General features: G+C 40.1%; 1 protein-coding gene across 6 annotated transcripts in view; it reads left to right on the top strand.

Moving 5' to 3' along the window:
* ADAM23 (ADAM metallopeptidase domain 23) overlaps nt 1–26803 on the top strand; it is a 173647-nt gene that overhangs the window by 41642 nt on the left and 105202 nt on the right. For all 6 annotated transcript variants that reach the window (XM_034655054.1, XM_034655057.1, XM_034655055.1 and 3 more), the window contains exon 3: nt 1169–1245. In XM_034655054.1, coding sequence (XP_034510945.1) covers nt 1169–1245 — 77 coding nt within the window. The remainder of the gene's footprint in view (nt 1–1168; nt 1246–26803) is intronic.

Genomic DNA, 26803 nt, shown 5'->3' on the forward strand with positions numbered 1-26803 from the left:
AATAGAGGTTCTGCAGCAGATGATGGAGACCTCATTTAACAAGACAGAATTTTCTTTCTGTGCCCTGTAGTGGTCTGAATGCAGGAAGCCCAGATCAAGCACAATGACCCTGTTCTACATGGTTGTTTGGGGTTTGGCGTGGTGTGCCAAGGTGTCAGGTGTTTGGGCTCCTTCTTTCTCATTGCTTTGTATTTAAAATTTAATATTTGTTAATTTCCTTTTCATTTTGTGTTTTGGTTATTACAGTGATTATCCCATCAGCAGTTGTGCTTGACTAGGGACAACTTCACAGATGATCTGTGGCACCACTGTGCCTTAGGAATGAAGTCTGCAGGAAGGATGTTTGTGAGCAGGGAGAGGGAGTGAGTGTTGGTGTTGCATTTATCCTTGTTTGTTCGGCTGGGTTTTTGTTTTTTTTTTTCTGATACGGGAATAAAGGAGAATTTTATCTTGTGGTGGTGCTTTAACAAAACTACATTGATCTGTTAATTTCCAAGATACTTCCGTGAACTAAACTAACCTTTAACACCTAGTACATACAACTCATGTTTAAGATGAGATTATCTTTGTATTTTGAGTTAAGGCACCATAACAACAGTATTTGTAAATATGTGACTCTTAAGGGGGACAGAAACTCTGAGTATTCTCAAGGGGCATGGTTCTAAGTGCTTTCCGAAGGTCAAAGGTTGTACTTTTGCATTTTACTGCCACATTCTGCTGATACACCATTTAGAGAAAGTTCCAATTTCTGATGAAGAGCAGAGTGCTGACATGATTTTTCACTTAGGTGTGCAGAAAGAATTGGTTAGCTTTGTGCACAAAATAGGCTGAAATCAAGCCTTAATTAGTCAGACTATTGCATAATTCATCATAGTCACTTCGAAAGTCCAGCTGAATATGCTCTTGATTTTTATCACAATGGGTTCATTTTAAAGGACTGATTGTCTTTTATTAGTTCCTTGCTACACAGATATTTACGTCTTCCAAGTGAAGCCACGGCAGTGCACCTAGTATCCTTTTAAAGAAATGGATTGTTACATAAGAATCCCAAAAGAAGTGCGTCAATCAATAAAAATGTTTTTCTTATTTAATATCATTGACATCAATATAATCAGCTTTAAAGACAGGAAAGTAAGCTAAGGTTCTTTCTGTCTCTTTGAATCCATAGGCTGTCCATCTGGCCCAGGCAAGCTTCCAGATTGAAGCCTTTGGCTCCAAATTCATTCTTGACCTCACGCTGAACAAGTAAGTATTTAGTTGTAATCCTGCTAAGAAGCAAGTGCAGTAAAACTTTACTTCATGATGATGGTTTAGTCAAAATAGTGTCTTTGTTGAAGCAACTGATATTTTCTAGCTGATTATGTCATATCGCACTTAATGAAAAATATAAAAGTCTGAAGTGAATTCTGTCTTTTTTTTCTTTTCCTGAAAGAAAAGGCATTTAACATTTAACTTGTTAAATATCTCAAATATAGTGCTTAGATATTATGATTTTAAATGGAATAAATATTTGGAGTAATCCTCATTAACTGTTAACTATAATCATTACTATATATAGGAAGCATGATAAATTATTGACTCAAGTATAATTAGACTTCTGTCTAGAAATTTCTTCCATTTTACTTTTCATTATGCAATTCACATGGCTTCTGTACGAAGAACAATGAAAACGATAACTTGTAATACTGACGTTGAGAAGGGTCTTTGCTTCATAATTTTCTCTAATACAATTTCTTAGAGATTTGTTCCTGATGAAAATTTACCCAGTTTTTCTCTGAGCATGTGTTTATGTTGATATTTAAATGCCGTTTCCTAAGTTGGAACCAATTGTACAAATACCTCTGTACAAAGCCCCAGCAAGAGCTATTTACTAAAGCAGGACTCTTCAGCCTCTAATTGAGCTAGCAATGAGCCTTTCTTGGGTGAAAGAGATTTCCTGTATGGTTTTCTGTAACTGAGGGAGCTCCAGTCAGTATTTTAAATTCTTAGCAGTATTTTGACCAGGACTGCATCTTTGCCAGAAAAATACCACGTAATGCTATCAGACACTATAATGTAGGTGACCACAGTCAATATCTGAGAAATTGCAAAGGAATATAAAGAAAAACTATTAAATTTCTTGTATGCCAAATTCTGTGAGCTCTGCAGAAAAAAAAATGCAGAGTCAGCTTGGGTGCTCCTTGCTCAAGTGTTATTGCAGCTCTAAGTCAGAATGAATCAGCAGAACTCAGAATTTCCTGTGGTAAAGGTGTTGCAGGTTTTCCTCTTTGAGTCTGCTGAGCGTTGGTTGAGTGTCTTTTCACCCTGCTATGTCAGCACTGTACCTGTCCAAGAGATTTTTCTTGCCGAATCTTAGACTATTTTGAGTAGCCGGGAATGTCTAATTTTAGTTTGTTTAAGGTCCTCTATTCTTTTAACTCTTACTGCAATGGAGACTGTCATTCCAGACTGAAGGGTGGTGATAGCAGCCAACGTCGCCATGTGTTTTGAGCATGAAGACATCACAGCCACAACAGAGCCCCCCAGTCACATAACTGAGGAAGGCTCACATGGGATGTCCATTGGACATAGAGGTCTGAAGACACCTCAGAACATTATTTACCACTGGTATTTAGCATGCAGAGGAATCAAGGCTTGAGGAGCTTATAGTCTAGTTGGGAAAAGTTGATACATAAATATATAATTTTAGAAGAGATTTGTGTGAGATTTGCTGTGCTAGAGATAAACATGGTGTGCTATGGGAGCACTAAAGAGGCAGCTCTGTAGGCAGGAGGAGTTTGAAGAGTCATCCTGGAAATGGTGGTGGTTGAGCTAAATCTTGGAGGGCAGGAGTTCATGAGGAGGAGAAGTGTTGGGGATGGGCAGGAGGGGGAGAGGAAATGGAGAGCTGTGTCTAGACAGAGGAAAGAGTGCGTGCTAAGGAGGCAGGCGCAGGTCGCTGTATGGCATGTTAAGGAAGCATGAGATTTTTGTTGAACTTCATGGTAAATTATAAGGTTGAGGCAGAGGGACATGAGACAGGATAGGTAGACCCATAGACACCTCAACTCATGGAAGATTTCGTATGTCATGCTTAAGAGCTTGGCCATTATCCCCTGGAGTCTGAAAAATGAAAAAATGAAATAAGAGGAATAGACAGAAGTTCTGTTCTCAGAAAGTGCTAAGAGGCATGGAGAGGGAATGCTCTCAGGAAATCTTTAGTTGATACAAGTCATTAGGATTGCTTTGATGTGGATGACAAGGCAGAAAGAAGAGTCAAATTTGACAGGTGCCTTGATCAGAGATAGCTAGGCGGAAGGTTGTATCCAGCTGAAATGGGCAACACAGGGAGCAACTGGCTAAATGGTGAAGAGAAATGAATGTGAAATTGGAATTGATTTGAGGGGTTTGGGACATTCATGAGGCCATGTCTAGGGGATCAGTGGATGTAACAATCTGAAGCTCAGGGAAGAGATGGGGGCTGGAGGGGCACCTGGGTTGCTCAGTCAGTTAAGCTCAAGTCATGATCCCAGGGTCCTGGAATCAAGCCCCACATGGGGCTCCCTGATCAGTGGGGAGTCTGCTTCTCCCTCCCTCTGCCTCTTCCGTGGCTTGTGTGCACTCTCTCTCTCTTGCTCACTCTCTGTCTCAAATTAATAAACAAAATCTTAAAAAAAAAAAGAGAGAGAGAGATGGGGGCTGGAGATTGTAGAGAGTTATTTCCATATAATGTTAACGACAAGGATGGTTGTGAATGAGGTTGCCCAGGGAGGGTCGGTAGAACAAGAACATACAAGGACATAAGTTGGGAGAATAGTTAAGAGTTGAGGAGAAGAAGAGGAGTCCATGAAGAGACAGAGACCGAGTGTTCAGGGAAATGGGAGAATCAGGAGAATGAATAAGTTGAGGGTTTTGGAACAGAAAGATGTGATTTATGGCCTCACATGCAAAAGGATCTAGTGAGATAAGGAGCCAAGATTGCCCTTTGTATTTATCCATTAAGTTATCACTGGTCTGAGGGCAGTGGTTTCCGTGAAGCTCTGAGGCCAGAAGCCAGGTCCCAACAGTCCGGGAGTGACTGAGAAAGAGGTGATGTGGAGGCAGCAGGCGTCCACTGAGGAGGTTTGGGTGAGAGGGAAAGAGGAAGAGGGCAGTGGCCAGAAGAAGACACTGGGGCCAAGCAGCGGGCTGGTAGGGTTAACACAGCAAGTTGACAGGCTGAGTGATGGAGCTGGAAAGAGGGAGTGGTGAAGATACAGAAGAGACAGGAAATAATTTAATACGGAGCCAGATCTGGGTGAGCGCAAAAAGGCATGAGACCAACAGCACAAGGGCAAAATGTAGTTTTGAACCAGGAGGGACGGTTCATTCCCAACCTATGGGTGTGTGCGGGTAGAGATTGGTTTGCAGGTGAGGGGATGGCATTCAGGAAATGCTGCTTGAGATTTCCTTCTTGAGGGCAACCTTCTCTGCCATAGGGATTGGGATGGACAGGGAGGGTAGGTTGGGGCTTGAGGAAAATGACAAAAATTTAGTCTATTTGCTGGGAGGGATGGATGAGGAAGCTTTCTGAGGTTATGTAGAAGAATGTATGAGCAATCATCATCAGAAATGATGTGTTACATATCGGTCTTTGAGTCATTCTTCCTGATGGTGTTTTTTTTTTTTTTTCCTTAACCTGGTGTGCTCCGTCACCTGCAGCATGTGAGGGAAGGAAAGGAGGCAGATTGTGGATCAGGGTTCAGGTTTTCTGGTGGTAGCACAGGGAAAGAAGAGTGGATACACAGCTCTTTGAATACTGGTGAATAACTTGGGTAGTTAAGTATTAGGATTAGGGCTGGACAAGAAGGGAGATGAGGTCAGGTGGAGGCTTAGGGACCCAACTGGGAGAAAATGCAAGTCTCTGTAAGGAAAAGTAAATGCAGTGGGAAGAAGACATGAGAGCTCTCTGTACTCGTGCGGTATCTCCCTTGTGCAGAGACTCCCACCTTCTGAGCTCAGCATGAGTGTGCAATTCTGGTATGACCTAGAAATGGGGCAATTGTATAAGAGTATGATGTGTGTGGACCAGGGTACGTCTCTAGTTTAAGTGACTTTCAATGGCTGGGGTTAACTAAAAAGTCTGATCCGTGTTAGAATAAACTAAGGAGAATTTTTTAATCAGTCACAGAGGAACCGAAAGAGCTTTTGAGGAAAGAGGGCTCTCATTTCCACCATGGAGGGGCAACCCTACTTAAAACAATTTAAAATTGTTGGAGAATAGAAAAGGAAAAAGGTTATGGTAAGTATGTGGGCTCGGTGAAGGAATGAAAGCATACAGATATCAATATAAACTAATCGATGCAGTGGCCATAGACTCTAAATGGTTAATGAGCTCGCCAGGCCTGGACGGCCAGCTCGTGAAGACTACCCTTAGGTGGGTTCCTGAGAGGGGGTCTTTTTGACTCTGCTTTTATAGTTTGGATAATTGAGGCCCTGGCTGGCTGAGGCATCTCATGGCAGAGATATGTGTTTTATTGGTTTGTTCAGCAAATGCTGAGCGAGCATCCATTGTATGACTGGGACTGCAGTGCTGCTGATGCTGCTGGGAACAGGATGGGCAGGGTGCTGGCCTCCCGCCATGGAGCTTCGTTCACTAAATAAAAACAGATCATGTGTGACCAGAGGGACTGCACATGGGGGTGGCCAACATGATTTGGATGTCACAGAAGCCAGAAGCTCTGTCAGAGGAGGGACATTGAGCTGAAACCTGATCATCAAAGATGATCCGCCACCAAAGCTGGAAAGCTGAGGACAGTGGGGAGAGTAAGTGCAGTGGGTGGACTGAGGAGATGAGGTCAGAGAGGAAGCCGTGTAGCCAGATCATGAAGGGCCATCATCCACGGAGATGTGTTTGGTGGGAAGCCAGTGGAGGGCAGTAATCATGGACGTCACACCACTGGATTTACATTAGCCCAAAAAATCCTAGCTGTGGCCTCATAGGACTTTTGATCATTTTCCTTTTAGGATACTCCCCTTTTCAATTTTGTTTTGTTTTTCTTCTAGAATAACTGTTCTTCCAAGTTCAGAATGTTTAAAAAGGTTTACTAGATTAACAATGCTTAATGTGTATTGATCCTTGGAAGTCCTGGCGAGTCCAGTGATTGTCTCCTTCATACTTGTGATTGGAATTATGCCAAAGCCCATATTACCTACCATTAAATTTGCTGGTGTCTTCAGCAAATGTTTTAGGGAATAACAGTTATCAGAGCAACATAATGGTTGAGAGCACAAGTTCTGGAATCAGATAGATCTGGGTTTGAATCTGGTGGCTGCCATTTACTAGCTGAGTGACCTTGGGCAAGTTTCTTCTTTTTAATAACAGCTATTCTGGACATTTTATATAAATGGATTCATAGAACTTGTAGCCTTTTGTGACTGGCCTCTTTTACTTAGCATAATGTTTTCAAGGTCCATCTATGTTGTATTAAATAATATGCCATTGTGGGGCATCTGGGTGGCTCAGTGGGTTCAGCGTCCAGCTCTAGATTTTAGAAAGGTCATGATCTTGGGGTTGTGGGATTGAGCCCTACATTGGCTCCTCACGGGTGTGGAGCCTGCTTAAGATTCTCTCTCTCCCTCTGCCCCTCCCCCCTTGTATACACTTTCTCACTCTCTTTCTCAAATAAATAAATAGAAGGAAGTTCCTAAAAATAAATAAGGAAATAGATAATATGCCATTGGGTATATTCTTAACTTCTTAATCTTTAGTTTTCTTCTTAAGCTGCAGTTTGTTGTAAGGATTAAATGAGATCGTGTGTGGTACTTGTACATGTCTGCTATCGGAAAGGGTGCGTTCAATGCCGTGGACTGAATTTTGTGTCCCTAAAATTCCTGTAGTGAAGTCTTAACCCCCTACATGACTGTATTTGGAAATAGAGCCTATAAGGAGGTAATTGGGTTAAATGAAATTATAGGATGGATCCCTGATCTGATAGGATTAGTGTTCTTATAAGAAGAGACACCAGCGAGCCCTCTCTCTCTCTCGTGTGCATGTGTGTTGGGGGATTCAGCATTAAAGGAGAGAGTCATTGATCTCATCGAGCTTCTGATCTGACAAGAACAGCACAAATCCACTTCTGGTTCAGTCAGTATTTTTTCTGACTTTGTAGATGAGAAGAGGGTGGTGTAACGTATGATCTTTTTCCTGCTGAAAGGGGACTGAAGAAAAAATTAGAGACAGTTGGGCCTGTGGTTGGTACTCACTGAAAGTAATGAGCACAGTTGGGCAGAACCTGACATCCACTGGGCCATAATCTGGGTATTAATAGATAGGGGTGCTTTATCTAAAATAATGGAACTAGGCTTTGAGAGCTTCTCACACTAGCATATCTGTTTCTGGACAAAATGGGGAATCCCTTGGTGCTTCTAGATTCCACTCAGCAGTGAGAACAAATATTCAGGTACTTGTTATGATAGTTCGTCTGCTTGGAACCAGGTAGTCAGACTGAGTCTACCTCTGCGGGCTCATAAGAAAGCCTCTCAGTCCAAGGCTCCAGCCACATTGTCCAATGTCATTTATTAGGAAAATTGTATTTGGGGGTCAAAGTTTGTCCTATACGGCCCCATTCTTTCATGTACATACTCTATTGGCTAGAACGTGGAGTGGTAACTGGCCCCCCAACAAAGGTTATGCCTTCTGTATCCTTCAACAAACCCTATGAGAAGACACTGCTGGACCTGGATCTTACTGAGATCTGGCCTTGGGATGCATACTTAGTAGTGGTGACATTTGACATTAGGCCACCAGGAATGTCAGAAAAGGAAAATCAGCGTAGCATGCCCAGCTGAGAGAAGTACACAGACCTCAACTACAATGCTCTTCTATGCGGAGCTCATTGCATTGATTCGCAGTGATGTTTCCCTTCACCCAGGGATGGCGTTTGAGGTGTGTACCAATGAGTGTGTGCGCAGAATGGTGGGGTAGTGCAAGGATGCAGATGATTGAAGCGGTTTTACTGTCACCACATGGAAAGAGATGCACTCAAAGAAGTAGTGAATGTAAAGGAGCGACGAAAAGGTCAAAGTAATGCATTCAGTAAGGTAGTTCTGGATTTAGGAAGAGGTCTTTGTTCTGATTTTTGCTGGGAATCAGGGGGTGTTTGATTTAAGATGAATATCTAGAAAATGCTGATTTAAAGAAATAGATGCACACAGTAATTTTCTCATTAAAAGTAGTTTATGCAATGCTTTTGAAAGAAGAAAACAGCCGCACTGATGTCGTTTTGGTTGGGTTAAATAAAGAGCCTGACTTTTGTGCTGATTATTATGGTTAATTTATTCTTCATTCAGTCAACAAACATTTACTGAGTATCTTGTTTGCATAAGAAGCTGTGCTGAGCGACCCAGGGCTTTCAGAGGTGTGTAAAAGAATTCTCTTTGGGAACCCATAGTAGGAAAAATGAGATTAAAACATATACAAATAGTATTAAAACATGATAGGAAGTGAGGTCTTGGTGCTGAGGGGAGGTTTTATGGGGAAGGTGGGATTTGATGTTCATCTTAAAGGATGCTGTTTTGGCTTCGGATGCCGGGTAGCAGACCCTGAGGCAAATATTCCGGGAAATACCTTCAGGGAGGGGGGAAGTGAGATGTGGAAGAGAAGGGAGCTGAAAAAAAAGCTGATTTCCTACTGGGGAATTCCTGCTGAGGGAACCCTGGCAGTTGGGGGATTCTTCTCCAGAATGTCATTCAGCTGAGAGGTGGGGAAGCTGGAGTTTTGTCCGCCAACTGCCAGTCTGTTGTTGGTTGAGGGCTGTTGCTGCGGGCAGTAATTCTTGAGTACTTCCAGTGCCTCCTTGCGGCTAGAGAACAGGCCCTGAGGCCAGCAGTCTGGGTCTTCCCAGTCAGCGGCCTGCCATGTGTTGAGGCGGCTGCTCAGGGCCCATGGTGGGGCAGATACGCCTGCTTTCCACTTGGAGAGATGTGGGACGGAGAAGAGTGCATTGCAGACAGGAAATGGAGGAGCAAAGGTGTGGGAGCAGGAAAGCATCAGATTCCTGTTGGGAGTGAGGACTGGTGAACCCCTTCACTCAAAGAAGCTGGTTTAAGTAGATGTGGTCCATATATACAATGGAATATTACTCAGCTATCAAAAAGAATGATTTCTCAACATTTGCTGCAACATGGATGGCACTGGAGGAGATAATGCTAAGTGAAATAAGTCAAGCAGAGAAAGACAATTATCATATGGTTTCTCTCATCTATGGAACATAAGAACTAGGAAGATCGGCATGAGAAGAAAGGGATAAAGAAAGGGGGGTAATCAGAAGGGGGAATGAAACATGACAGACTATGGACTCTGAGAAACAAACTAAGGGCTCCAGAGGGGAGGGGGGTGGGGGAATGGGATAGGTTGGTGATGGGTAGTAAGGAGGGCACGTGTTGCATGGTGCGCTGGGTGTTGTACGCAACTAATGAATCATTGAACTTTACATCAAAAACCAGGGATGTACTGTATGGTGACTAACATAATATAATAAAAAAAATTATTATAAGAAAAAAATAAAATGCAAGAATCTACAATAAAAAAAACCAAAAAAACAAAGAAGCTGAAACTATCAAGGACCAGATGGAAGACGAACTGCCTGGTTGGATTCTTTGGATTCTAAGTGGGAAATTTAGTCTCTTTCAGCTCTGCAGATTTGGAGATTTGAACTTAAATTTGATTTGTAAGAAAGAACATGTAGAGAAGAGACCGGCCTCCTGCCCCATTTTCCTTTCATAAGTGAATAGGACCAGGAGTTAGGGGCTGTGGCTGGAGAAGACTATAAGGCAGATGGCCTGTACACTAGCCCGAGACTGAGCTGTTGCTGTCTTCCATCTCAGCTTGTGAATTTGTAGGACTTCTCAACCAGGATTGGCTGTCCACGTGTGCCAGTGCTCACCCCCACTTCTGTCCTGCTTTCTGTCCATCGGTCCTAACTCAGAGGCTAAATGCTCTATTTCCTGACTTCTGAGGTCTTCAGAAAGAAGGCTTTCTGCTACAGCAGCAATGATGGTGATGGACCCTCTGCTAAGCCCTTTACCCATTTTCTCCTATTTAAATACCTTTAGAACCCTGTGAGGAAGATGTGGTAATCCCCATTTTACAGCTGAGCAGCTTGAGGCCTGTTGAGATTTAGTCACGTGCTGGGATTCAGCATGAGCTGTCAGTCTGGAGTCCTATTCTGTGTCTGCTTTGATCATACCACCGGACTGTCAGATTACAAGTGAGCTGGGCAAAATGCTAACGATAGCCCATCTGTTCACATTAAGTAGGAAAAAAGAATTGAACTATTTTAGTCAATTTTTAACAGTATAAAGAAAACCCGGAAGTCCCCAATAGGATTTAAAATGATCCTGTTTGTTGAGCAGACCATCTGTTGTGGGATGAACTTTGTCCCTCCAAAATTCATATGTTGAAGTCCTAACCCTCAGTACCTCACAATGTAACCGTATTTGGAGAAAAGGACTTTATTATTATTTTTTAAGATTTTATTTATTTGAGAGAGAGAGAGCATGTGCATGAGCTGGGGGCGGGTCGGAGGGACAAACAGACTCCCCTCTGGGTGGGGAGCCAGACGTGTGGGACTTGATCCCAGGACCCTGAGATCATGACCTGAGCCAAAATCAGATGCTTAACCAACTGAGCCACCCAGGTGCTCCTGGAGAAAAGGACTTTAAAGAGGTAATTAAGTTAAAATGTAGTCTTTAGTGTGGGCCCTAACCTAATATGACCAGTATTCTTATAAGAAGAAGAAATTTGGAACAGACCTCTGTGTGCACAGAGGAAAGACCATGTTAGGACACAGTGGGAAAGTGGCCATCTGCAAGCCAAGGAGAGAGACTTCAGAGGAAACCAACCCTGCGCACACCTTCATCTTGGACTTCCAACCTCCAGGACCAGGAGGAAATAAGTTTCTGTTGTTTCAGTCACCAGGCTGTGGTATTTGTTATGGTGGCCCTAGCAAATGAATACACATCCTAATTCATTTATTGCTTAGCCTACTTACTGCAGTGAGACATTCAGCATTAAGCTGCTGCTTGTGAATTGGTAGATCTTTCCTAGCTAATACTCCCACTGTAATTTCCAAGTGCTGTTTTGAGAGATTATGATCTCTTTTTTGCATTTATGTACTTTAGGAAGAGTCAAACTATTTTGGCGGCATTGAAAACATTTCTGTGATGACAAGGAATCTTAGAGGTAGGGGTCCTCAAAGTTGCCATGAGTGTTGATTGCCACTGTGTCATGTGCAATATGATGTGGACGAATATTGATTTTCATATGTCCTAGAGGCCCTAGAGTATTCTGAGGTTCCTGTTGTTGTCAGGGATGAGCTGCTGTGGTGTTTCCTCTCCTGAAGTAATCTTTTCCTGTCTAGATCTAAACATTTTCATTCTGTAATTCTGGGTAGCTCTTCTTTTTTGCCATCTTTTCTCTGACAAGCTGAGTACCTATCAGGTCTCCTTTGGCATTTCTGGTTGGAGAATTAACCCTATATTGCTTTGGATGCTTTGGATGTCATCACTATCATTTGCTTTTGATGACCCATCTTTATGCTGGTAGATCAGGTCCAGAAACTCTTGAAAAATGTATAACAAAGTAAGTATTGCCTACATATTCTAGTTCCATTGTTTAGGATGTGTATCCAACCTAATTTCAAAATAGTTTGAAAGACGACTTTCACAATTAAGCATAATAATAGCAGAAACATTAAACCACTTGTATTTATGTACTGATCCTTTATTTTCATAGGTAGATGAGATATTGTATAACTCTCAGGTGGTTAAGGACAATGGATGCTTGCCCTCTGCCTGTGGTAATTATGAGACTTCCTTACCCCATACCCTCTTGCCTGTTGACAATAATTGTTATGATGATGGAACCCAGGGAAATTAAACGCCATGCTGAGGAAATCAGGAGGGTCATAGGAGCTAGGTTGAGACTCTCAGTTCCCAGAGATAAGACTGTGATTGTCCAGAAAGGAGGAATCTGTGGCTATAGCCTCTAACACCACAGAGGAAAAAAAAAAGTCATCTAAGAATTTCTAGCAAAATCAAAGGGATCTAATTTCCAGTGGCATCATATCACACTATTTATTTAATGGAAGAAATAAAAGACATATCTAGCAAATTAAGAGACTGTGTCTTCACTGATGATTAAAAAAGACCCTTTGCAGGTATCCACCCTAAGACACAATGTGGGCAAGTAAAACTTGAATCTGAGTCATTCTTTGGAACACTTCTTGGTCTTTTTTATTTTTTTAAGTAACCTCTGCACCCAGCAGAGGGCTTGAATTCACCACCCTGAGGTCAGGAGTTGTGTTTTCCCGCCTGAGCCAGCCAGGCACCTCCACTTGGTCTTTCAAAGACAGACAAATTTATAAAAATTGCAGCAGAAGTTAATCTTGACAAAAAACTGGAAAGCATAGAGGATTAGATGATACTAAGCATCTTAGATGAGTTAATTATGGTAGTTACTGAATTTAGATCTCACTTTTCTGACAGGTGAGAAAAGCCACATTCTGGGGCTTATAATCACAATTATCTGATAAAAGAAGTTTATCTGTCTGTCTGAAGATACAAATGTTTTCCTGTCACAGAGGAACATCCCTTTGGCTCCGATGTTGCCAGGTTGTTAGGCCACATAATGGTTAATGTCTGCAACCATGATTTTGTGAATGATCAGAAATGCTACACTTAAGTGGACATTTCATATTGGCACTCTGTATTAGCCAAGCGCATGAAGTTCTTTCTAGCCTTCGTAGATTGATCAATAGATTTCCATGGATTGAAACCTTTTACAAACCATTCCGAGCACTTCTTATTTCAGAAATGTGTCTTTAGTACCTGCTAAGTGCCAGACACTGTTGAAGCCACCAGAGAGAAGTCCTTCCCTCATGAAGCTTACAGAACAATGGAGGAGAAAGAATTCTATAGCTGTTTAAATGACAGTCTGGGATGTGTCATGGAGAGGTGGGGAGAAGGATGCTTTTATCACATGTAGTGGGGGGGGGTGAGAGTGTATGGGAAGCTAAATGTCTAAGCTCAGATCTAAGGCTTAAGAGTTGGCCAAAGGTTTTGAGGGTTAGAGTGTGAGAGTGTGAAGGTCAGCAAGAGAGGTGAGGCATGGGGTGAGAGAAAAGGCTGGCTTGGAGAAGTTAACAAAATCGCACAGCTAGTAAGTGACAGAGTTGGCATCAGAACTCAGGAGTGCCCACTGTCACAACCTTTGAGAGTTGAGACACTTTCCAGTGATGAAGGAATCCCGCTGAAGTTATGTTTGAAAAGCTCTACAAAGGTGAACCTCAGATAAATAAATTTTGTATCACTTGTCTTTTACATCTTGCTTTATTTTCAGTACTACTATACCTTGTATAAATCTAGCCGTGAACAATAATTTATTAAAATTTCATCTTACTACTGTATAGATTTATATAAAGTAAGAGCTTGACATCAGATAAAAGGGCTCATTATTTAAGATTCTGACATCAGAATATTAAGGGCTCATTAATATTCTTGGCCATCTTCTGCTACCTATAAGAAGTACATTATTTCTAGAACCATTGTTTTTGATGATTCATAGACCAGAATCATCATTAGAGTCATTGTCCTTAATCCTTCAAAATTAATTGTAATATTAGAATCCCCACTATTAGAATCCTAACTATTGTTTATTATGATTTGTTTATAAAAGTGATCTCTTTAAATAATCAGCCTAATTCATCTTCCATGATGATATCCATGTGCTTTATATTTTGGTTATGTTTAAAAAAAATCCAGTCTATATAGGTTTTTCCATAAGACCATTTCTGCAGTAGTTTCAAGTCCTTATTTCAATTAAGATAATTTTTAAATGAAATATATATTTATCTTTCTTACAGGAATTTTTTTTCAAAGGAGGCAGAAACTCTCTAACACATTGTAGGGTGCACTTTCATTTCTTCTTCCTTTATTTTTTGCCCAAATGACTTCACACATGCAATAAATCGGACTAAACTATGTGACAGGCAGGATCTCGCAGCCTAAGGACAAGACTATGTCTCTTACAAATCCCTAGAATTTCTTAGAGACTTAATTGTGTCTGAGGCTCTTCCTTGTTACTGTTAGCATTTATTCATTAAGCACGGACTGACCTGGTCCTTGACCCTAAGGAGATGCTTTGCTCTTTAAAGCTATTCAGATGATGGTAAAGGGTTTCTTTATGTGACTATTAGTGCTCGCCTGCTCTCGCTCGGTCCCACTGCTCTGTGCTACATTATGGGCAAACAAAGAAGAATAAGATGTAACTTCTTTAAGGAGCCCATAATCTAGGGTGGGATTAGGGAAAACTACACAGAGGAAGGGATGGTTGAGCTGAATTTTGAAGGAGGAACAGTTCAAGGCTGAGTAGATAGTACTTGCGGTTGGGTGTCATTTGGTGGGGCAGGAATTCTCTCATTTTTTCTTGCTGGTGAGTCTGTGTTTGATAAGGATTAGTCTTTACTGGACACATACGAGTGATGGGCTGTTGACACAGGGAGTTATTTCAAATCTTTTTTTTCTCACTAGTATCTCTCCCTGATCCAGCTTTCCAGCCAGGAGTGGTTTTGTGAGCTGTAAAAATAGAGTACTGATACGTTACCGAGGTTAACAATGCAGATGTGCCCGTTTCCCTTTGGGAGGTTTAGTTAACTTGGTTCCTAGACGATCCCTAATGTACTCATGACTGAATGTAAGCATTAATGACAGCATTGCTTTGAGAAGTAAGTGATGTATCTGTCTTTTCTTTTCTTCTTTTTTTTTTTTTTAAGATTTTATTTATTTATTTGACAGAGATAGAGACAGCCAGTAAGAGAGGGAACACAAGTAGGGGGAGTGGGAGGAAGAAGCAGGCTCATAGCGGAGGAGCCCGAATGTGGGGCTCGATCCCATGACACCGGGATCACGCCCTGAGCCGAAGGCAGACGCTTAACCGCTGTGCCACCCAGGCGCCCCGTATCTGTCTTTTCATCCAGCTTTGAATACGTGAGCTTTTTGTGTCCTTTCGATTTGGTGAACTATAAAAAATGAACAAACTGCAAGACTTTATTAGCTATTTTTTTTTTTTTTGATAAAAGCAGTTTGAGGCAGGGTTTTCAGGTCTGTGCATTAAAAGGGGCAAGCGTTCCTGCACCCAGCACCATCACCACAATGCCCATTTTCCTTGTTTTGTCTTGATAGCTCTCCTCAACCTCTGCTGTGTGGAAGTACTCTTTATGATTAAAAATTGCCTAACTTGTTTAAAAAGTTATTTTTTGTGCGTTTTATATGCAGGAAATTCTTTTTTCTTCCTATAAGGCCCGTATAGAAGTCTTGCTTAATGCCTAGTTATACTGATTAGGGGATACTAATGTTAGTGTGCAGTATTTCCTAATGTTGTGCCCATTGTCCTATAGCAAAGCTGTATAGAAAGCCAAAAGAGAACCAATATTTTTGGCTCTTTCTTTGAAGTCCACGTCCTGGTAAGTAATCATTGAATTACATGGCTCTCAGAGTAAGAAAACCACAGATCTTTAGGTGTTACTGAGCAGGCGTGTCGCACAGGTGTGTGGGTGATTAGCCATGCTAATGGATGATATTACTACATTCATGAAAATCAGTGCAAAGACTTATCTCTGCCACAGCAGTGAATGATACAGACTCTGGAATCCAAGTGTTTTTCTCAGTATAATTTGACCAACAGCACTATAGCAGTGATTTTTCTGGAGTAGCATTGAAGCCCATCTCCTTTCCTTTGTGTGAAATCCAGACGGTCAGTCTTTTCTCCATTCTTGGCCTTAAGGGAAGTCAAGAACATAAGCATGTGTGTCTTTGAGCTGAATCCACTGTCATCTGCCTTCACCTAGGGAGGAGTCTGAGTCATGTAGTCCAACTCCCTAGCTGATTTCACATCCCTTCTTACCCCCCTGAGTGGTCTTCTCGTGTGTTCCAGAGCACCTCCACGTCTGAGGTAGCTGATTCTTAAACTGTAGCTGCCTGGTGAAGCCCTTTTCGTCTCTCTGTCATTTTTTACCTCCCAGTTTCAGATTTTGCACTTAAGAGCCCCTCAATCACAGAGACTGAATATTAGTCTACTTCGTTCAATTATCCGCCGTTTCTAGGAATTGGTCATGAGATTGCTACTGTCCCTTCAAAATAGCCAGGATTCTGCTTGTAGGCGGTCCCCTAGAATATGAAATAAGAATACAGATCATTTTTCAAGAAGAAAAGATTGGAAAGTTATAAAAAGAATTTTTCTAATCTTTGAAAAGTATTATTTCTTAAGCATGTAAGAAGTTATTTATAGTTTTTCCCTGCCAGTGCTCAGTACTATTAAACAGCAGGAGACTTTTGCAGTTTAAAAAAATGGTATTTTGAAGTCTGGAAGAACTTTCTACAAGGTGAAAGCAATCTCAGGATGAATTCTGCTAGATTTTTTGTCTCAATGTGTTTTACAGATGAATTGAACTTAATACAGTCTATTAAGAGAACAGTTAATAACTAACTACCCATTAGTAGATGTAAGACCCAATGTGTTAAGTATAATTTAGTTTTTTTCCTAAAATTACATTGAAATATGTTAAAATATTTTATTATTCTTGTTAAAATTGAAATGCAGTAACTTAAAAATATTTTTAGTGTCTTCATTGGAGACAATCAATATTAGGCTATTTCAAAAATCGAACTAGGTGTCCCCAAATTAATCAGTATCTTATTTGATTGTATTGGGGAGAATAATATCAAGAACACACTGACTTCTTTCTATATGTATACATCTGTATTTCTGTATCTATATATATAAAAATATATGTTTTTAAGTTGGCTCCACACTGGGTGTGGAGTGCAATGTGGGGCTCAAACTATGACCCTGAGATCAAGACCTGAGCTGAGAAACAGAGTCGGATGCTTAACTGACTGAGCCACCTACATGCCCCTAAATTTATATTTTTAAATTACAGTGTAATTAACATACAGTATTATATTGGTTTCAGGTGTACAATATAATGATACAATAATTCTATACATTACTCAGTGCTCATCATGATAAGTGTACTCTAAACAAAAGCAAAATTCAACTATTGGGGACTACACCAAAATAAAAAACCTTTGCACATTGAAGGAAACCATCAACAAAACAAAAAACCCACTAAATGGGAGAAGATACTTGTAAATAATATATCCGAGAAGGGGTTAATACCCAAAATATATAAAGAACATACTTCTGCATTTATTATTTTTTGTATTTGCTATTATTACTTTTTAGAGCCCAACACAAGGCTTGAACTCATGACTCTGAGATCAAGACCTGAGCTGAGATCAAGAGTCGGATGCTTAAATGACTGAGCCACCCAGGCGCCCCTATATTTATTATTCTTAACACATCTAGCATCCAAATCTGATTGAATATTTTTTCTTACATGCACACAGCAAGCACCATGTGTTTAAGGGCACACACTTTAAATTGGCCAAATTTTTGGCCATTTTTGTTCGTTTAAAACAGGCCAACTTCTGATGAATTCATGTAAAAACTTTTCAACAATAACTAGTGATTTTCTCCTGTGTTACCTGTGAGCCAGCAAAAACATTTCCTCTGTGTTTATGAAATAAATATTTTTGAATGCATATGTTCTTTTCAATAACATGCTGTTTATTGAATGTTTACTATGTACAACAAATATTAGTGGTAAAAATCAATATTTTCCATTAACTTTGAAGAGTAGTAGAAAAGAAGTCAAGCACTCATAAATAGCATGCTTTGGTGATTATGACTGATATCCCTTTAATTTTCACATAACTTCAGGTGCAGAGGGTTGTGGTATGCAAACATTCGGACCATAATCATCTTTCTCATTCATGGCACACGACATCGTTGGCCTGGATGAGGCTCAGACCATAGAATGTTTTCATTCTGTCTATCTCCAGTCTTACACTTCCAGCTAAGTGTAAGAGATACCCCACCTTTATTCTCCCCACTCCTGTCCTAATGAGGCAATCATCCTAAAGTGTTTTACACGGTCTTTTATTTGTATGTGTTCTTATAAACATACGTATTACAGCTTTGTGGGCATTTAATTTTATTTTATAAATAATGTTATACTACAGATCTCTACTCAACACACTGTTTAAAAACCCATGCTTGTAACTGTGTATCTCTCTCCCATTCTAGCTGTTGGAGAGCATCCCATGGAGGGTAACTAACACTCTTCCATTGCCCCATGGGAAGAAATCTAGATTTCCTTCAGGTCTCTACAACCACAAGCCATATTGTAATGGACCTGTGGACCCATTGCCTCTGTAAGAATTTCTCAGGGGCATATACGCAGGAGCAGGATTGCTGGGTCATAGGACAGGTGTATGCATAATCTGATGTAGCACTGCAGGATTGCCCTACAGAAAGGCTGCAGTAGTCCTCTTGAGCAAAGCATAATGCTCAGTGGGGTGTTTAAATCCCATTCATTTGTAGGACGGGCCAAGTGTTTTTTTTTCTCTAACCAAAGTTATTTTCTGTAATGTTGGGGAATTATTGCCTATTTTTATTGGTTAATGATTTCAGAAGTATCAGATTAAACCTTATAAGGTGAAGTAACATCTTCAGTATAAATTGGTTCCCTTGGGATTGCATTAATTTGCCCAGTCCCCCATGAGCCTTAGGGTAATGGAAATTTTACTCTTCTAGTGAACTGTGTTGTTTGATGTTGTCACGGTGTTAATTTGAAAAGTTTACATAATTATAAAGCAGAAGCATATTCACTTTAAAGAATTGGATTCATATTTATTTATTTATTTTGAAGATTTATTTATTTTAGAGAGCACAAGAGCACGCACACGTACAAGTGGGGGGCAGGGCAGAGGGAGAGAGAGAATCTAGAGCAGACTCCCTGCTGAGCACACAGCCCCATTGGGGGCTCAGTCTCACCACCCTGGCATCATGACCTGAGCTGAAATCAAAAGTTGGTCACTCCATCAACTAAGCCAGCCAGGTACCCCAGGATTCATACTTTTTTAAAGCCAGGTGTCATACCATATTCCAAAAGAGCCTTTGGTAAGTGTGGAATAAGAAGAAAAGTTTGTATGGTGAGAGGTGAGGATACTAAGAGGGATGAAGGAATACATGGCCCATCAGCACCTAGAACATTGCCGGACACAAGGTAGAGGCGTAGTCAGGATTTGTGTAATGAGCGAGAAATAGTGAGGTGTGGTGGAAAGTATGCTTTAGGTTATAGCTACACGTTTTAATTTGCATTCTGACTCTGCCATTTGGGGAAATAATGGCACTACTCTGAGCCTCAGCTTTTATTAAATGGTACACAGAGAATCAGCCAAGGAGTAGTGCTGGGGAGACTGGCACATGGAACAAACCTGTAACAGGTGTTTGGTTCCTCCAACAAAGCGCACTTTCTACTTCTTGGTGCTTCATAATCTCTTGCCCAACATTCTGTCATAAATTGATTCTGGGCTTGCCTGGTGTAAGGATTTCTACACAGTCTCTTGTTTTCTGTTTTTCTATTCATGGAAGCACTTGATTGAAAACTGTAGTAAGGCTCTATTTTAAAATCGCTCAAAATTATCACAGCTTTTTTTTTAAAATAATTTTTTATTATGTTATGTTAGTCACCATACAGTACATCCTTAGTTTTTGATATAGTGTTCCATGATTCATTATTTGTATAACACCCAGTGCACCATGCAATATGTGCCCACCTAAATACCCATTACCAGCCTATCCCAATCCCCCACCCTCCTCCCCGCTCTGAAGCCCTCAGTTTGTTTCCCAGAGTCCATAGTCTCTCGTGGTTCATTCCCCCTTCTGTTTACCCCCCCTTCATTCTTCCCTTCCTTCTCCTACCATCTTCCTGCTATTTCCTATGTTCCATAAATGAGTGAAACCTATATGATAATTGTCTTTCTCTGCTTGACTTATTTCACTTAGCATAATCTCCTCCAGTCCCNTTAGTCACCATACAGTACATCCTTAGTTTTTGATATAGTGTTCCATGATTCATTATTTGTGTATAACACCCAGTGCACCATGCAATATGTGCCCACCTAAATACCCATTACCAGCCTATCCCAATCCCCCACCCTCCTCCCCGCTCTGAAGCCCTCAGTTTGTTTCCCAGAGTCCATAGTCTCTCGTGGTTCATTCCCCCTTCTGTTTACCCCCCCTTCATTCTTCCCTTCCTTCTCCTACCATCTTCCTGCTATTTCTTATGTTCCATAAATGAGTGAAACCTATATGATAATTGTCTTTCTCTGCTTGACTTATTTCACTTAGCATAATCTCCTCCAGTCCCATCCATGTTGCTGCAAATGTTGGGTAATCGTGCTTTCTGATGGCTGAGTAGTATTCCATTGTATATATGGACCACAACTTCTTAATCCAGTCATCTGTTGAAGGGCATCTCGGTTCCTTCCACGATTTAGCTATTGTGGACAATGCTGCAATGAGCATTGGGGTGCATATGGCCCTTCTCTTCACTACATCTATATCTTTGGGGTAAATACCCAGTAGTACAATTGCTGGATCATTAGGGTAGCTCTATTTTTAACTTTTTAAGGGACCTCCACACTGTTTTCCAAAGTGGCTGTACCAACTTGCATTCCCACCAACAGTGAAAGAGGAATCCCCTTTCTCCACATCCTCTCCAACATTTGTTGTTTCCTGCCTTGTCCATTTTTGCCATTCTCACTGGTGTAAGGTGGTATCTCAGTGTGGTCCTAGTTCTTATGTTCCATAGATGAGAGAAATCATATGATAATTGTCTTTCTCTGCTTGACTTATTTCACTTAGCATTATCTCCTCCAGTGCCGTCCATGTTGCAGCAAATGTTGAGAATTCGTTCTTTCTGATAGCTGAGTAATATTCCATTGTATATATGGACCACAGCTTCTTAATCCAGTCATCTGTTGAAGGGCATCTCGGTTCCTTCCACGATTTAGCTATTGTGGACAATGCTGCAATGAGCATTGGGGTGCATATGGCCCTTCTCTTTACTACGTCTGTATCTTTGGGGTAAACACCCAGTAGTGCAATGGCTGGGTCATAGGGTAGTTCAATTTTTAACTTTTTAAGGGACCTCCACACTGTTTTCCAGAGTGGCTGTACCAACTTGCATTCCCACCAACAATGTAGGAGGGATCCCCTTTCTCCACATCCTCTCCAACAATTGTTGTTTCTTGCCTTGTCTATCTTTGCCATTCTAACTGGCGTAAGGTGGTATCTCAGTGTGGTTTTGATTTGAATTTCCCTGATGGCTAATGATTTTGAACATTTTTTCATGTGTCTGTTAGCCATTTGTATGTCTTCATTGGAAAAGTGTCTGTTCATATCTTCTGCCCATTTTATGATTTGTTTATTTGTTTCTCGTGTATTGAGTTTGAGAAGTTCTTTGTAGATCTTGGATACCAGTCTTTTATCTGTAGTGTCATTTGCAAATATCTTCTCCCATTCCGTGGGCTGCCTCTTAGTTTTTTTGACTGTTTCCTTGGCTGTGCAGAAGCTTTTTATCTTGATGAAGTCCCACAAGTTCATTTTTTCTTTTTTTTCTCTTGCCTTTGGAGATGTGTCATGAAGAAAGTTGCATGGCCGATGTCAAAGAGGTTGCCAAGCTTCACTTACACAATTGTGTATGCTGAAACTATGTAAATTTTGACCTATCTTTTCCCATCACCTAAAACCTATAAAGGGCTATTTTTAAAGGTCCAATATTGTGAAACTTAAAAAATATAAGGTTACTAGGGCATGGATTGTTTCACATTAAGTGAGTTTTGAAGATAACTACAGTTTATTCCTTGAAATGCTAAACTCAAAAAAAATGATTTATTTTTGAAAGAATCCTTCTAAAATGGATTAAGTATTTTTCTGTTTCTTTGATAGACTATATGTTAGATGTAATTTCACTTATCGTTTTAATATGCAAGGTTGCTGTTTGCTTGCTGGACCAGTAGTGTAATGGGCATTGTGACTGTGTTTGTGCTGTGGGCGGTAATTTCACCTCCCAGTGAATGTGCTGTGTCATCCCAGCTCTTTTGCTTTTTAATATGTTATAGCCAGAACAAGAAATAACCAAAATTACTAGCATTTTAAGTAAATCAAGAGTAATAACCTTGAACAAAGACTTGAAGTCTTCTCTAGCTAAGTGTAAGACATGCCCCACCTTTAAAATAATGATTTCAAAGACTCAGTGAGTCTTTTGCCTTGTGTCCTGCGTGCTGGCCACTTTCCAGATGGTTAAGAGAATCGGGAATCTGAGGTGTGGAAAATAAGGAGTATTATTTTACTTTATAACCGAATAACTTTAGAAACATTAGCTATCAGTTTGATACATACTCTATAATTTATAGAGTTTGTACCAAATTTTACCATTTACAGATGAAGACCCTGAAATTTAGTAATAGACTCTTTTGCCCAAGGTGACTCTGGTATGTGTTGAGTCCTAGAACCTAGAATTTCCAGCTCATAGCTCTTGTCATTTTCCTTTCCCAGTATGGGGTATATTGCCTGGAGGGCTCTTTCGTATGTGACTATAGATTGTGTGCTTGGAATTATTAAACTGTACATTGTGTAATCAATCTTTTATTTATTTACTTTTAAATATTTTATTTATTTANGCTTGGAATTATTAAACTGTACATTGTGTAATCAATCTTTTATTTATTTACTTTTAAATATTTTATTTATTTATTTATTTAGAGAGAGCTTGTGCGTGTGAGTTGAGGAAGGGGCAGAGGGAGAAGGAGAGAGAGAACCTCAAGCATGCTCCTCACTCAGCTCGTAAATTTGCAGATGGGTCTATTTGCAATCATAGGCTTCTAACAGCAATGATTCAGATTTGGTTTCCACCTCCAGAACTATCAGCAAAAGCATATAAATTTTAACTAACGGACTAAGTTAGAAAGACTTGGGATTCAGGCAAAAATGACAATAATAATTGACTTACTAAGAACTTCCAGTGTGGTCCACAGTTCAAAGTGCCTTATGTGAACTGACTCATTTAATCCTCACTACAACCCAAGAGGTGATGAACCCAGGTGATAAAACCAAGGCACAGAGAATTAGATCTTGCATGTTAAGATCACACATCTAGTTAGTGGTAGCCGGATTTAATCAGCATGTTAGCTCTAGAGCTGCCTGGTCTCTCTAAAGAGTCAGAGGAAATCCAGGTTTCCATCCAGCTTTTCCCTTCCTTGAGAGAGAGTTTGGTTCCTGGGCAGCACAGACTCATATTGATGCTAGGAGGATCTAGCCTCAGTTCAGTTGGGTGTTGACATATAGTGGATCAGTACATTAAGAAGGGTTAGACTTAGAAGTTTTGAGTTCTCTCACAAGACTGCATCATTTCTTTCCCCCAAGTTAACATATGCCTCTCAGGCCACCAGCCTCCTTGGAATTTCTTATCAAGGCTCTAGATAAGCCATGCATTATTTTTCATCACTACAGTCTCTACACACAAAAGGCAATCTTTATGTTATTCCTTGTCATATTTGAGCAGGTTTTGCAAAGGAAAGGGNGCAGCACAGACTCACATTGATGCTAGGAGGATCTAGCCTCGGTTCAGTTGGGTGTTGACATAAAGTGGATCAGTACATTAAGAAGGGTTAGACTTAGAAGTTTTGAGTTCTCTCACAAGACTGCATCATTTCTTTCCCCCAAGTTAACATATGCCTCTCAGGCCACCAGCCTCCTTGGAATTTCTTATCAAGGCTCTAGATAAGCCATGCATTATTTTTCATCACTACAGTCTCTACACACAAAAGGCAATCTTTATGTTATTCCTTGTCATATTTGAGCAGGTTTTGCAAAGGAAAGGGCTTCTGGGAAGGGATGAGTTACCACGTGCTGACTCTGGAGAAGGCAGGATGATGGGGGGAATAAAGAGGGAACAGGGTGGGAATGTGAGCCATGCAACTTCAGCTGAAAAGTAAAATGTGGTCTTAAGCCTTTGTTCCCGAGGTGCAGCAAGTGGTTGGTGGTTTTTTGCTAGGTAGAGGAGAACCTCAATTTAGGAGTCTTTCTCCAGGGCTCTTCTACCAGCTTACAATATGAGCCATCATGCACCTTAATATTCCTATGTTCCCACTCTCTGGCCTTCACTCTGTCAGACATTTCCTCAGTTACAACTTAATGCCCATATTTGCCTGTCCAGGTAAACGGGCTACCTTCATTTGAATTTTACCGTCTAGTGTTGCAGATTCAATCTTATTGCTGTTGGAAGGATAAAGCCTTCTATGCTTTCTAATCAACTGGAAAAAATTTTAATTTTTCTGTTGCTGAGAAGACAGTTTCTTAACAGGTGCATAGTTATGACAGCTTCGTCTAAATGGAATGAGAAAAACCTTGTTTTCTGGTTAGCCATATTTGTATTTTTGCCTGGCGAAACCTAGATGTAGAAACGAAAGAGGTTGGGCTGGCTGAAATAATTTTCAAAAATGTAAGAAAGTGTTCAGAGAATCTGAGAAACATTGTGGGATTGTACATTATCTTGCAATAAAAGGAGATTCACAGTTATTTAAGGACTTTTTGCTTTTCAACGTTGACATAGTTAGAAATAAATGCAGGGATATTTCTTTTTTTAACAAGAAGAAAGCATATTGAAAGCTTTGACAGTTGATAAAGTCATGACATTCTAGTGACAAATGGCAGATCCTTGCCTGATGGGATTTATCGTATGGAGTTTTACTAGGAGCCTCGTTTGAAAGTGTGCTTTCCTAGGGGAGATTTTGTCTGAATGTCCAGTGTTGTGTATTTTCAAGTCATAATTTTATGCTTGTGTTTGGTCTCACTGATATAAAAATGCAAATGTGCTTTTTAGTTTGTAGGTGTCTTTAAGCTTTGCAGGAGTGTCCTTTTTTTCATGATAGACTTTATTCAAACCCTTAATATCTAGGCTGGGGAGCAGATGGTGACCACAGAGCACAGACCTATAGGGCAGTGATCACTGTGCAGCCTGCTTGGAATTCCTTCATTTCTAGGTCTGTTTTCCAATGGAGATAAGGGTATGAAGAAAATGGGGAAGAAGAGATAAAAAAGTAGCTTTCCTCTTTTTTCTTTTTCATTGCCTAGTTCATTTTAAATTACTTTCCCAATAGTATTTAGAAAAGTAAAGGGCTCAGTAAAGTCCTCTGCTTTTCAGGTATTACTTCTTAAAGTAGATGTTAGCGTGCCTTGAGCACCGACCAAGTTTCAAGTACATTTGAGTAATAAAGATCTTTTCTTATTTCTGAGAAGTCAGCAACAGCATAAGACTTGTAACAAAGCACCTTAGTAGCTCGATGGATCATTCTCTCAACTTTTTTCTCTGAGATCACTGACAAAGTCCAGTCTTATTGATTTCCATCCAAAAGCAGACGTTCATTAGAATGGCAGCCTGCCATGGCAAAGTAATGGATATCCCAAGTTGCTTCTTCATCCTCAATACTGAAGTTACAGACCTGTTGTTACTGAAAAGCAGCTAATGGAGGATGTTTAGATTAGTTTCCTTTTAATTGTCAGAAATTTTTATACTTCTGAGGCATAGAAGAGTAGCTATTACATTGAAAGCAATTTGCCGAAGGAAATATTTTACTGTTTTTGTAAAAATGGTACTGCTTACTATAAAAATTCAAAGTCAGTCCAAAAAAGTACAGAGGAAGAAGTTAAAAATTACCATCCAGAAGTCGCCATTAGTAACATTTGTAAACTTAATTCAGAGAACTCTCTATGCTTACAGATGGAAGGTTTGGTAGATCATTTACAAAAGGGAGATTATTCTGTAATGATATTTTAAACATAAATGATTAAATTTAACAAACTTGGAATTTAATAAATATTAAATTTAATGGAAGAGAAGTGAAATGAAAGAAATTGATGAAAGTCAGATGAATATTTCTTCATGATGAAATGTTACTTGCTGAGCAATGAAGAACATTGTTGAGAGTGATTAAAAAAATAATGTTTCAAATAGATTGTATATTAGAATGAAGAAGAAATTAACATATTTATCCTTCTCCCACTTTCTTCCTTACCTGTTAGTTATAATATTCTTTTTACATTGTCAAGGTTTATAACATTGTATTTTGTTCAATCCTTACAGTTCCCATAATTTAAACTTAAGGGGTTCGGTGCCCAACTTGAGTCCTTTTACCATGGCTTCTCCATTCCTCCTGAATTATTTGTATTTCGCTTGACTGGAATTAACTGAAAAGATTGTTGTTCAAGGCAGATTTTTGAGTGTTGTAGTTCATGAATTCTTGAATGCACAAAAATGTTTGTTTATTGCCATTATACTTGAAGAATACCTTGGCTGGATATAAAATTTTTGGAGCATACTTCCCCCAGGACTGTATGGGGATGGCCCCACTGTCGCTGGACATTGAGAATTGTTGTGGATGAGCCAGAGGCAGCCTAATATTCTCTCTTTAGAAAAATTGCTTCTTCTGGCTTATGATTAAATGATTTCTTCCTTACCTGTTAGTTATAATATTCTTTTTACATTGTCAAGGTTTATAACATTGTATTTTGTTCAATCTTTACAGTTCCCATAATTTAAACTTAAGGGGTTGGGTGCCCAACTTGAGTCCTTTTACCATGGCTTCTCCATTCCTCCTGAATTATTTGTATTTTGCTTGACTGGAATTAACTGAAAAGATTGTTGTTCAAGGCAGATTTTTGAGTGTTGTAGTTCATGAATTCTTGAATGCACAAAAATGTTTGTTTATTGCCATTATACTTGAAGAATACCTTGGCTGGATATAAAATTTTTGGAGCATACTTCCCCCAGGACTGTATGGGGATGGTCCCACTGTCGCTGGACATTGAGAATTG

The sequence above is a fragment of the Ailuropoda melanoleuca genome, chromosome 2 (genome assembly GCF_002007445.2).
Source record: "Ailuropoda melanoleuca isolate Jingjing chromosome 2, ASM200744v2, whole genome shotgun sequence".
Taxonomy (NCBI): domain Eukaryota; kingdom Metazoa; phylum Chordata; class Mammalia; order Carnivora; family Ursidae; genus Ailuropoda; species Ailuropoda melanoleuca.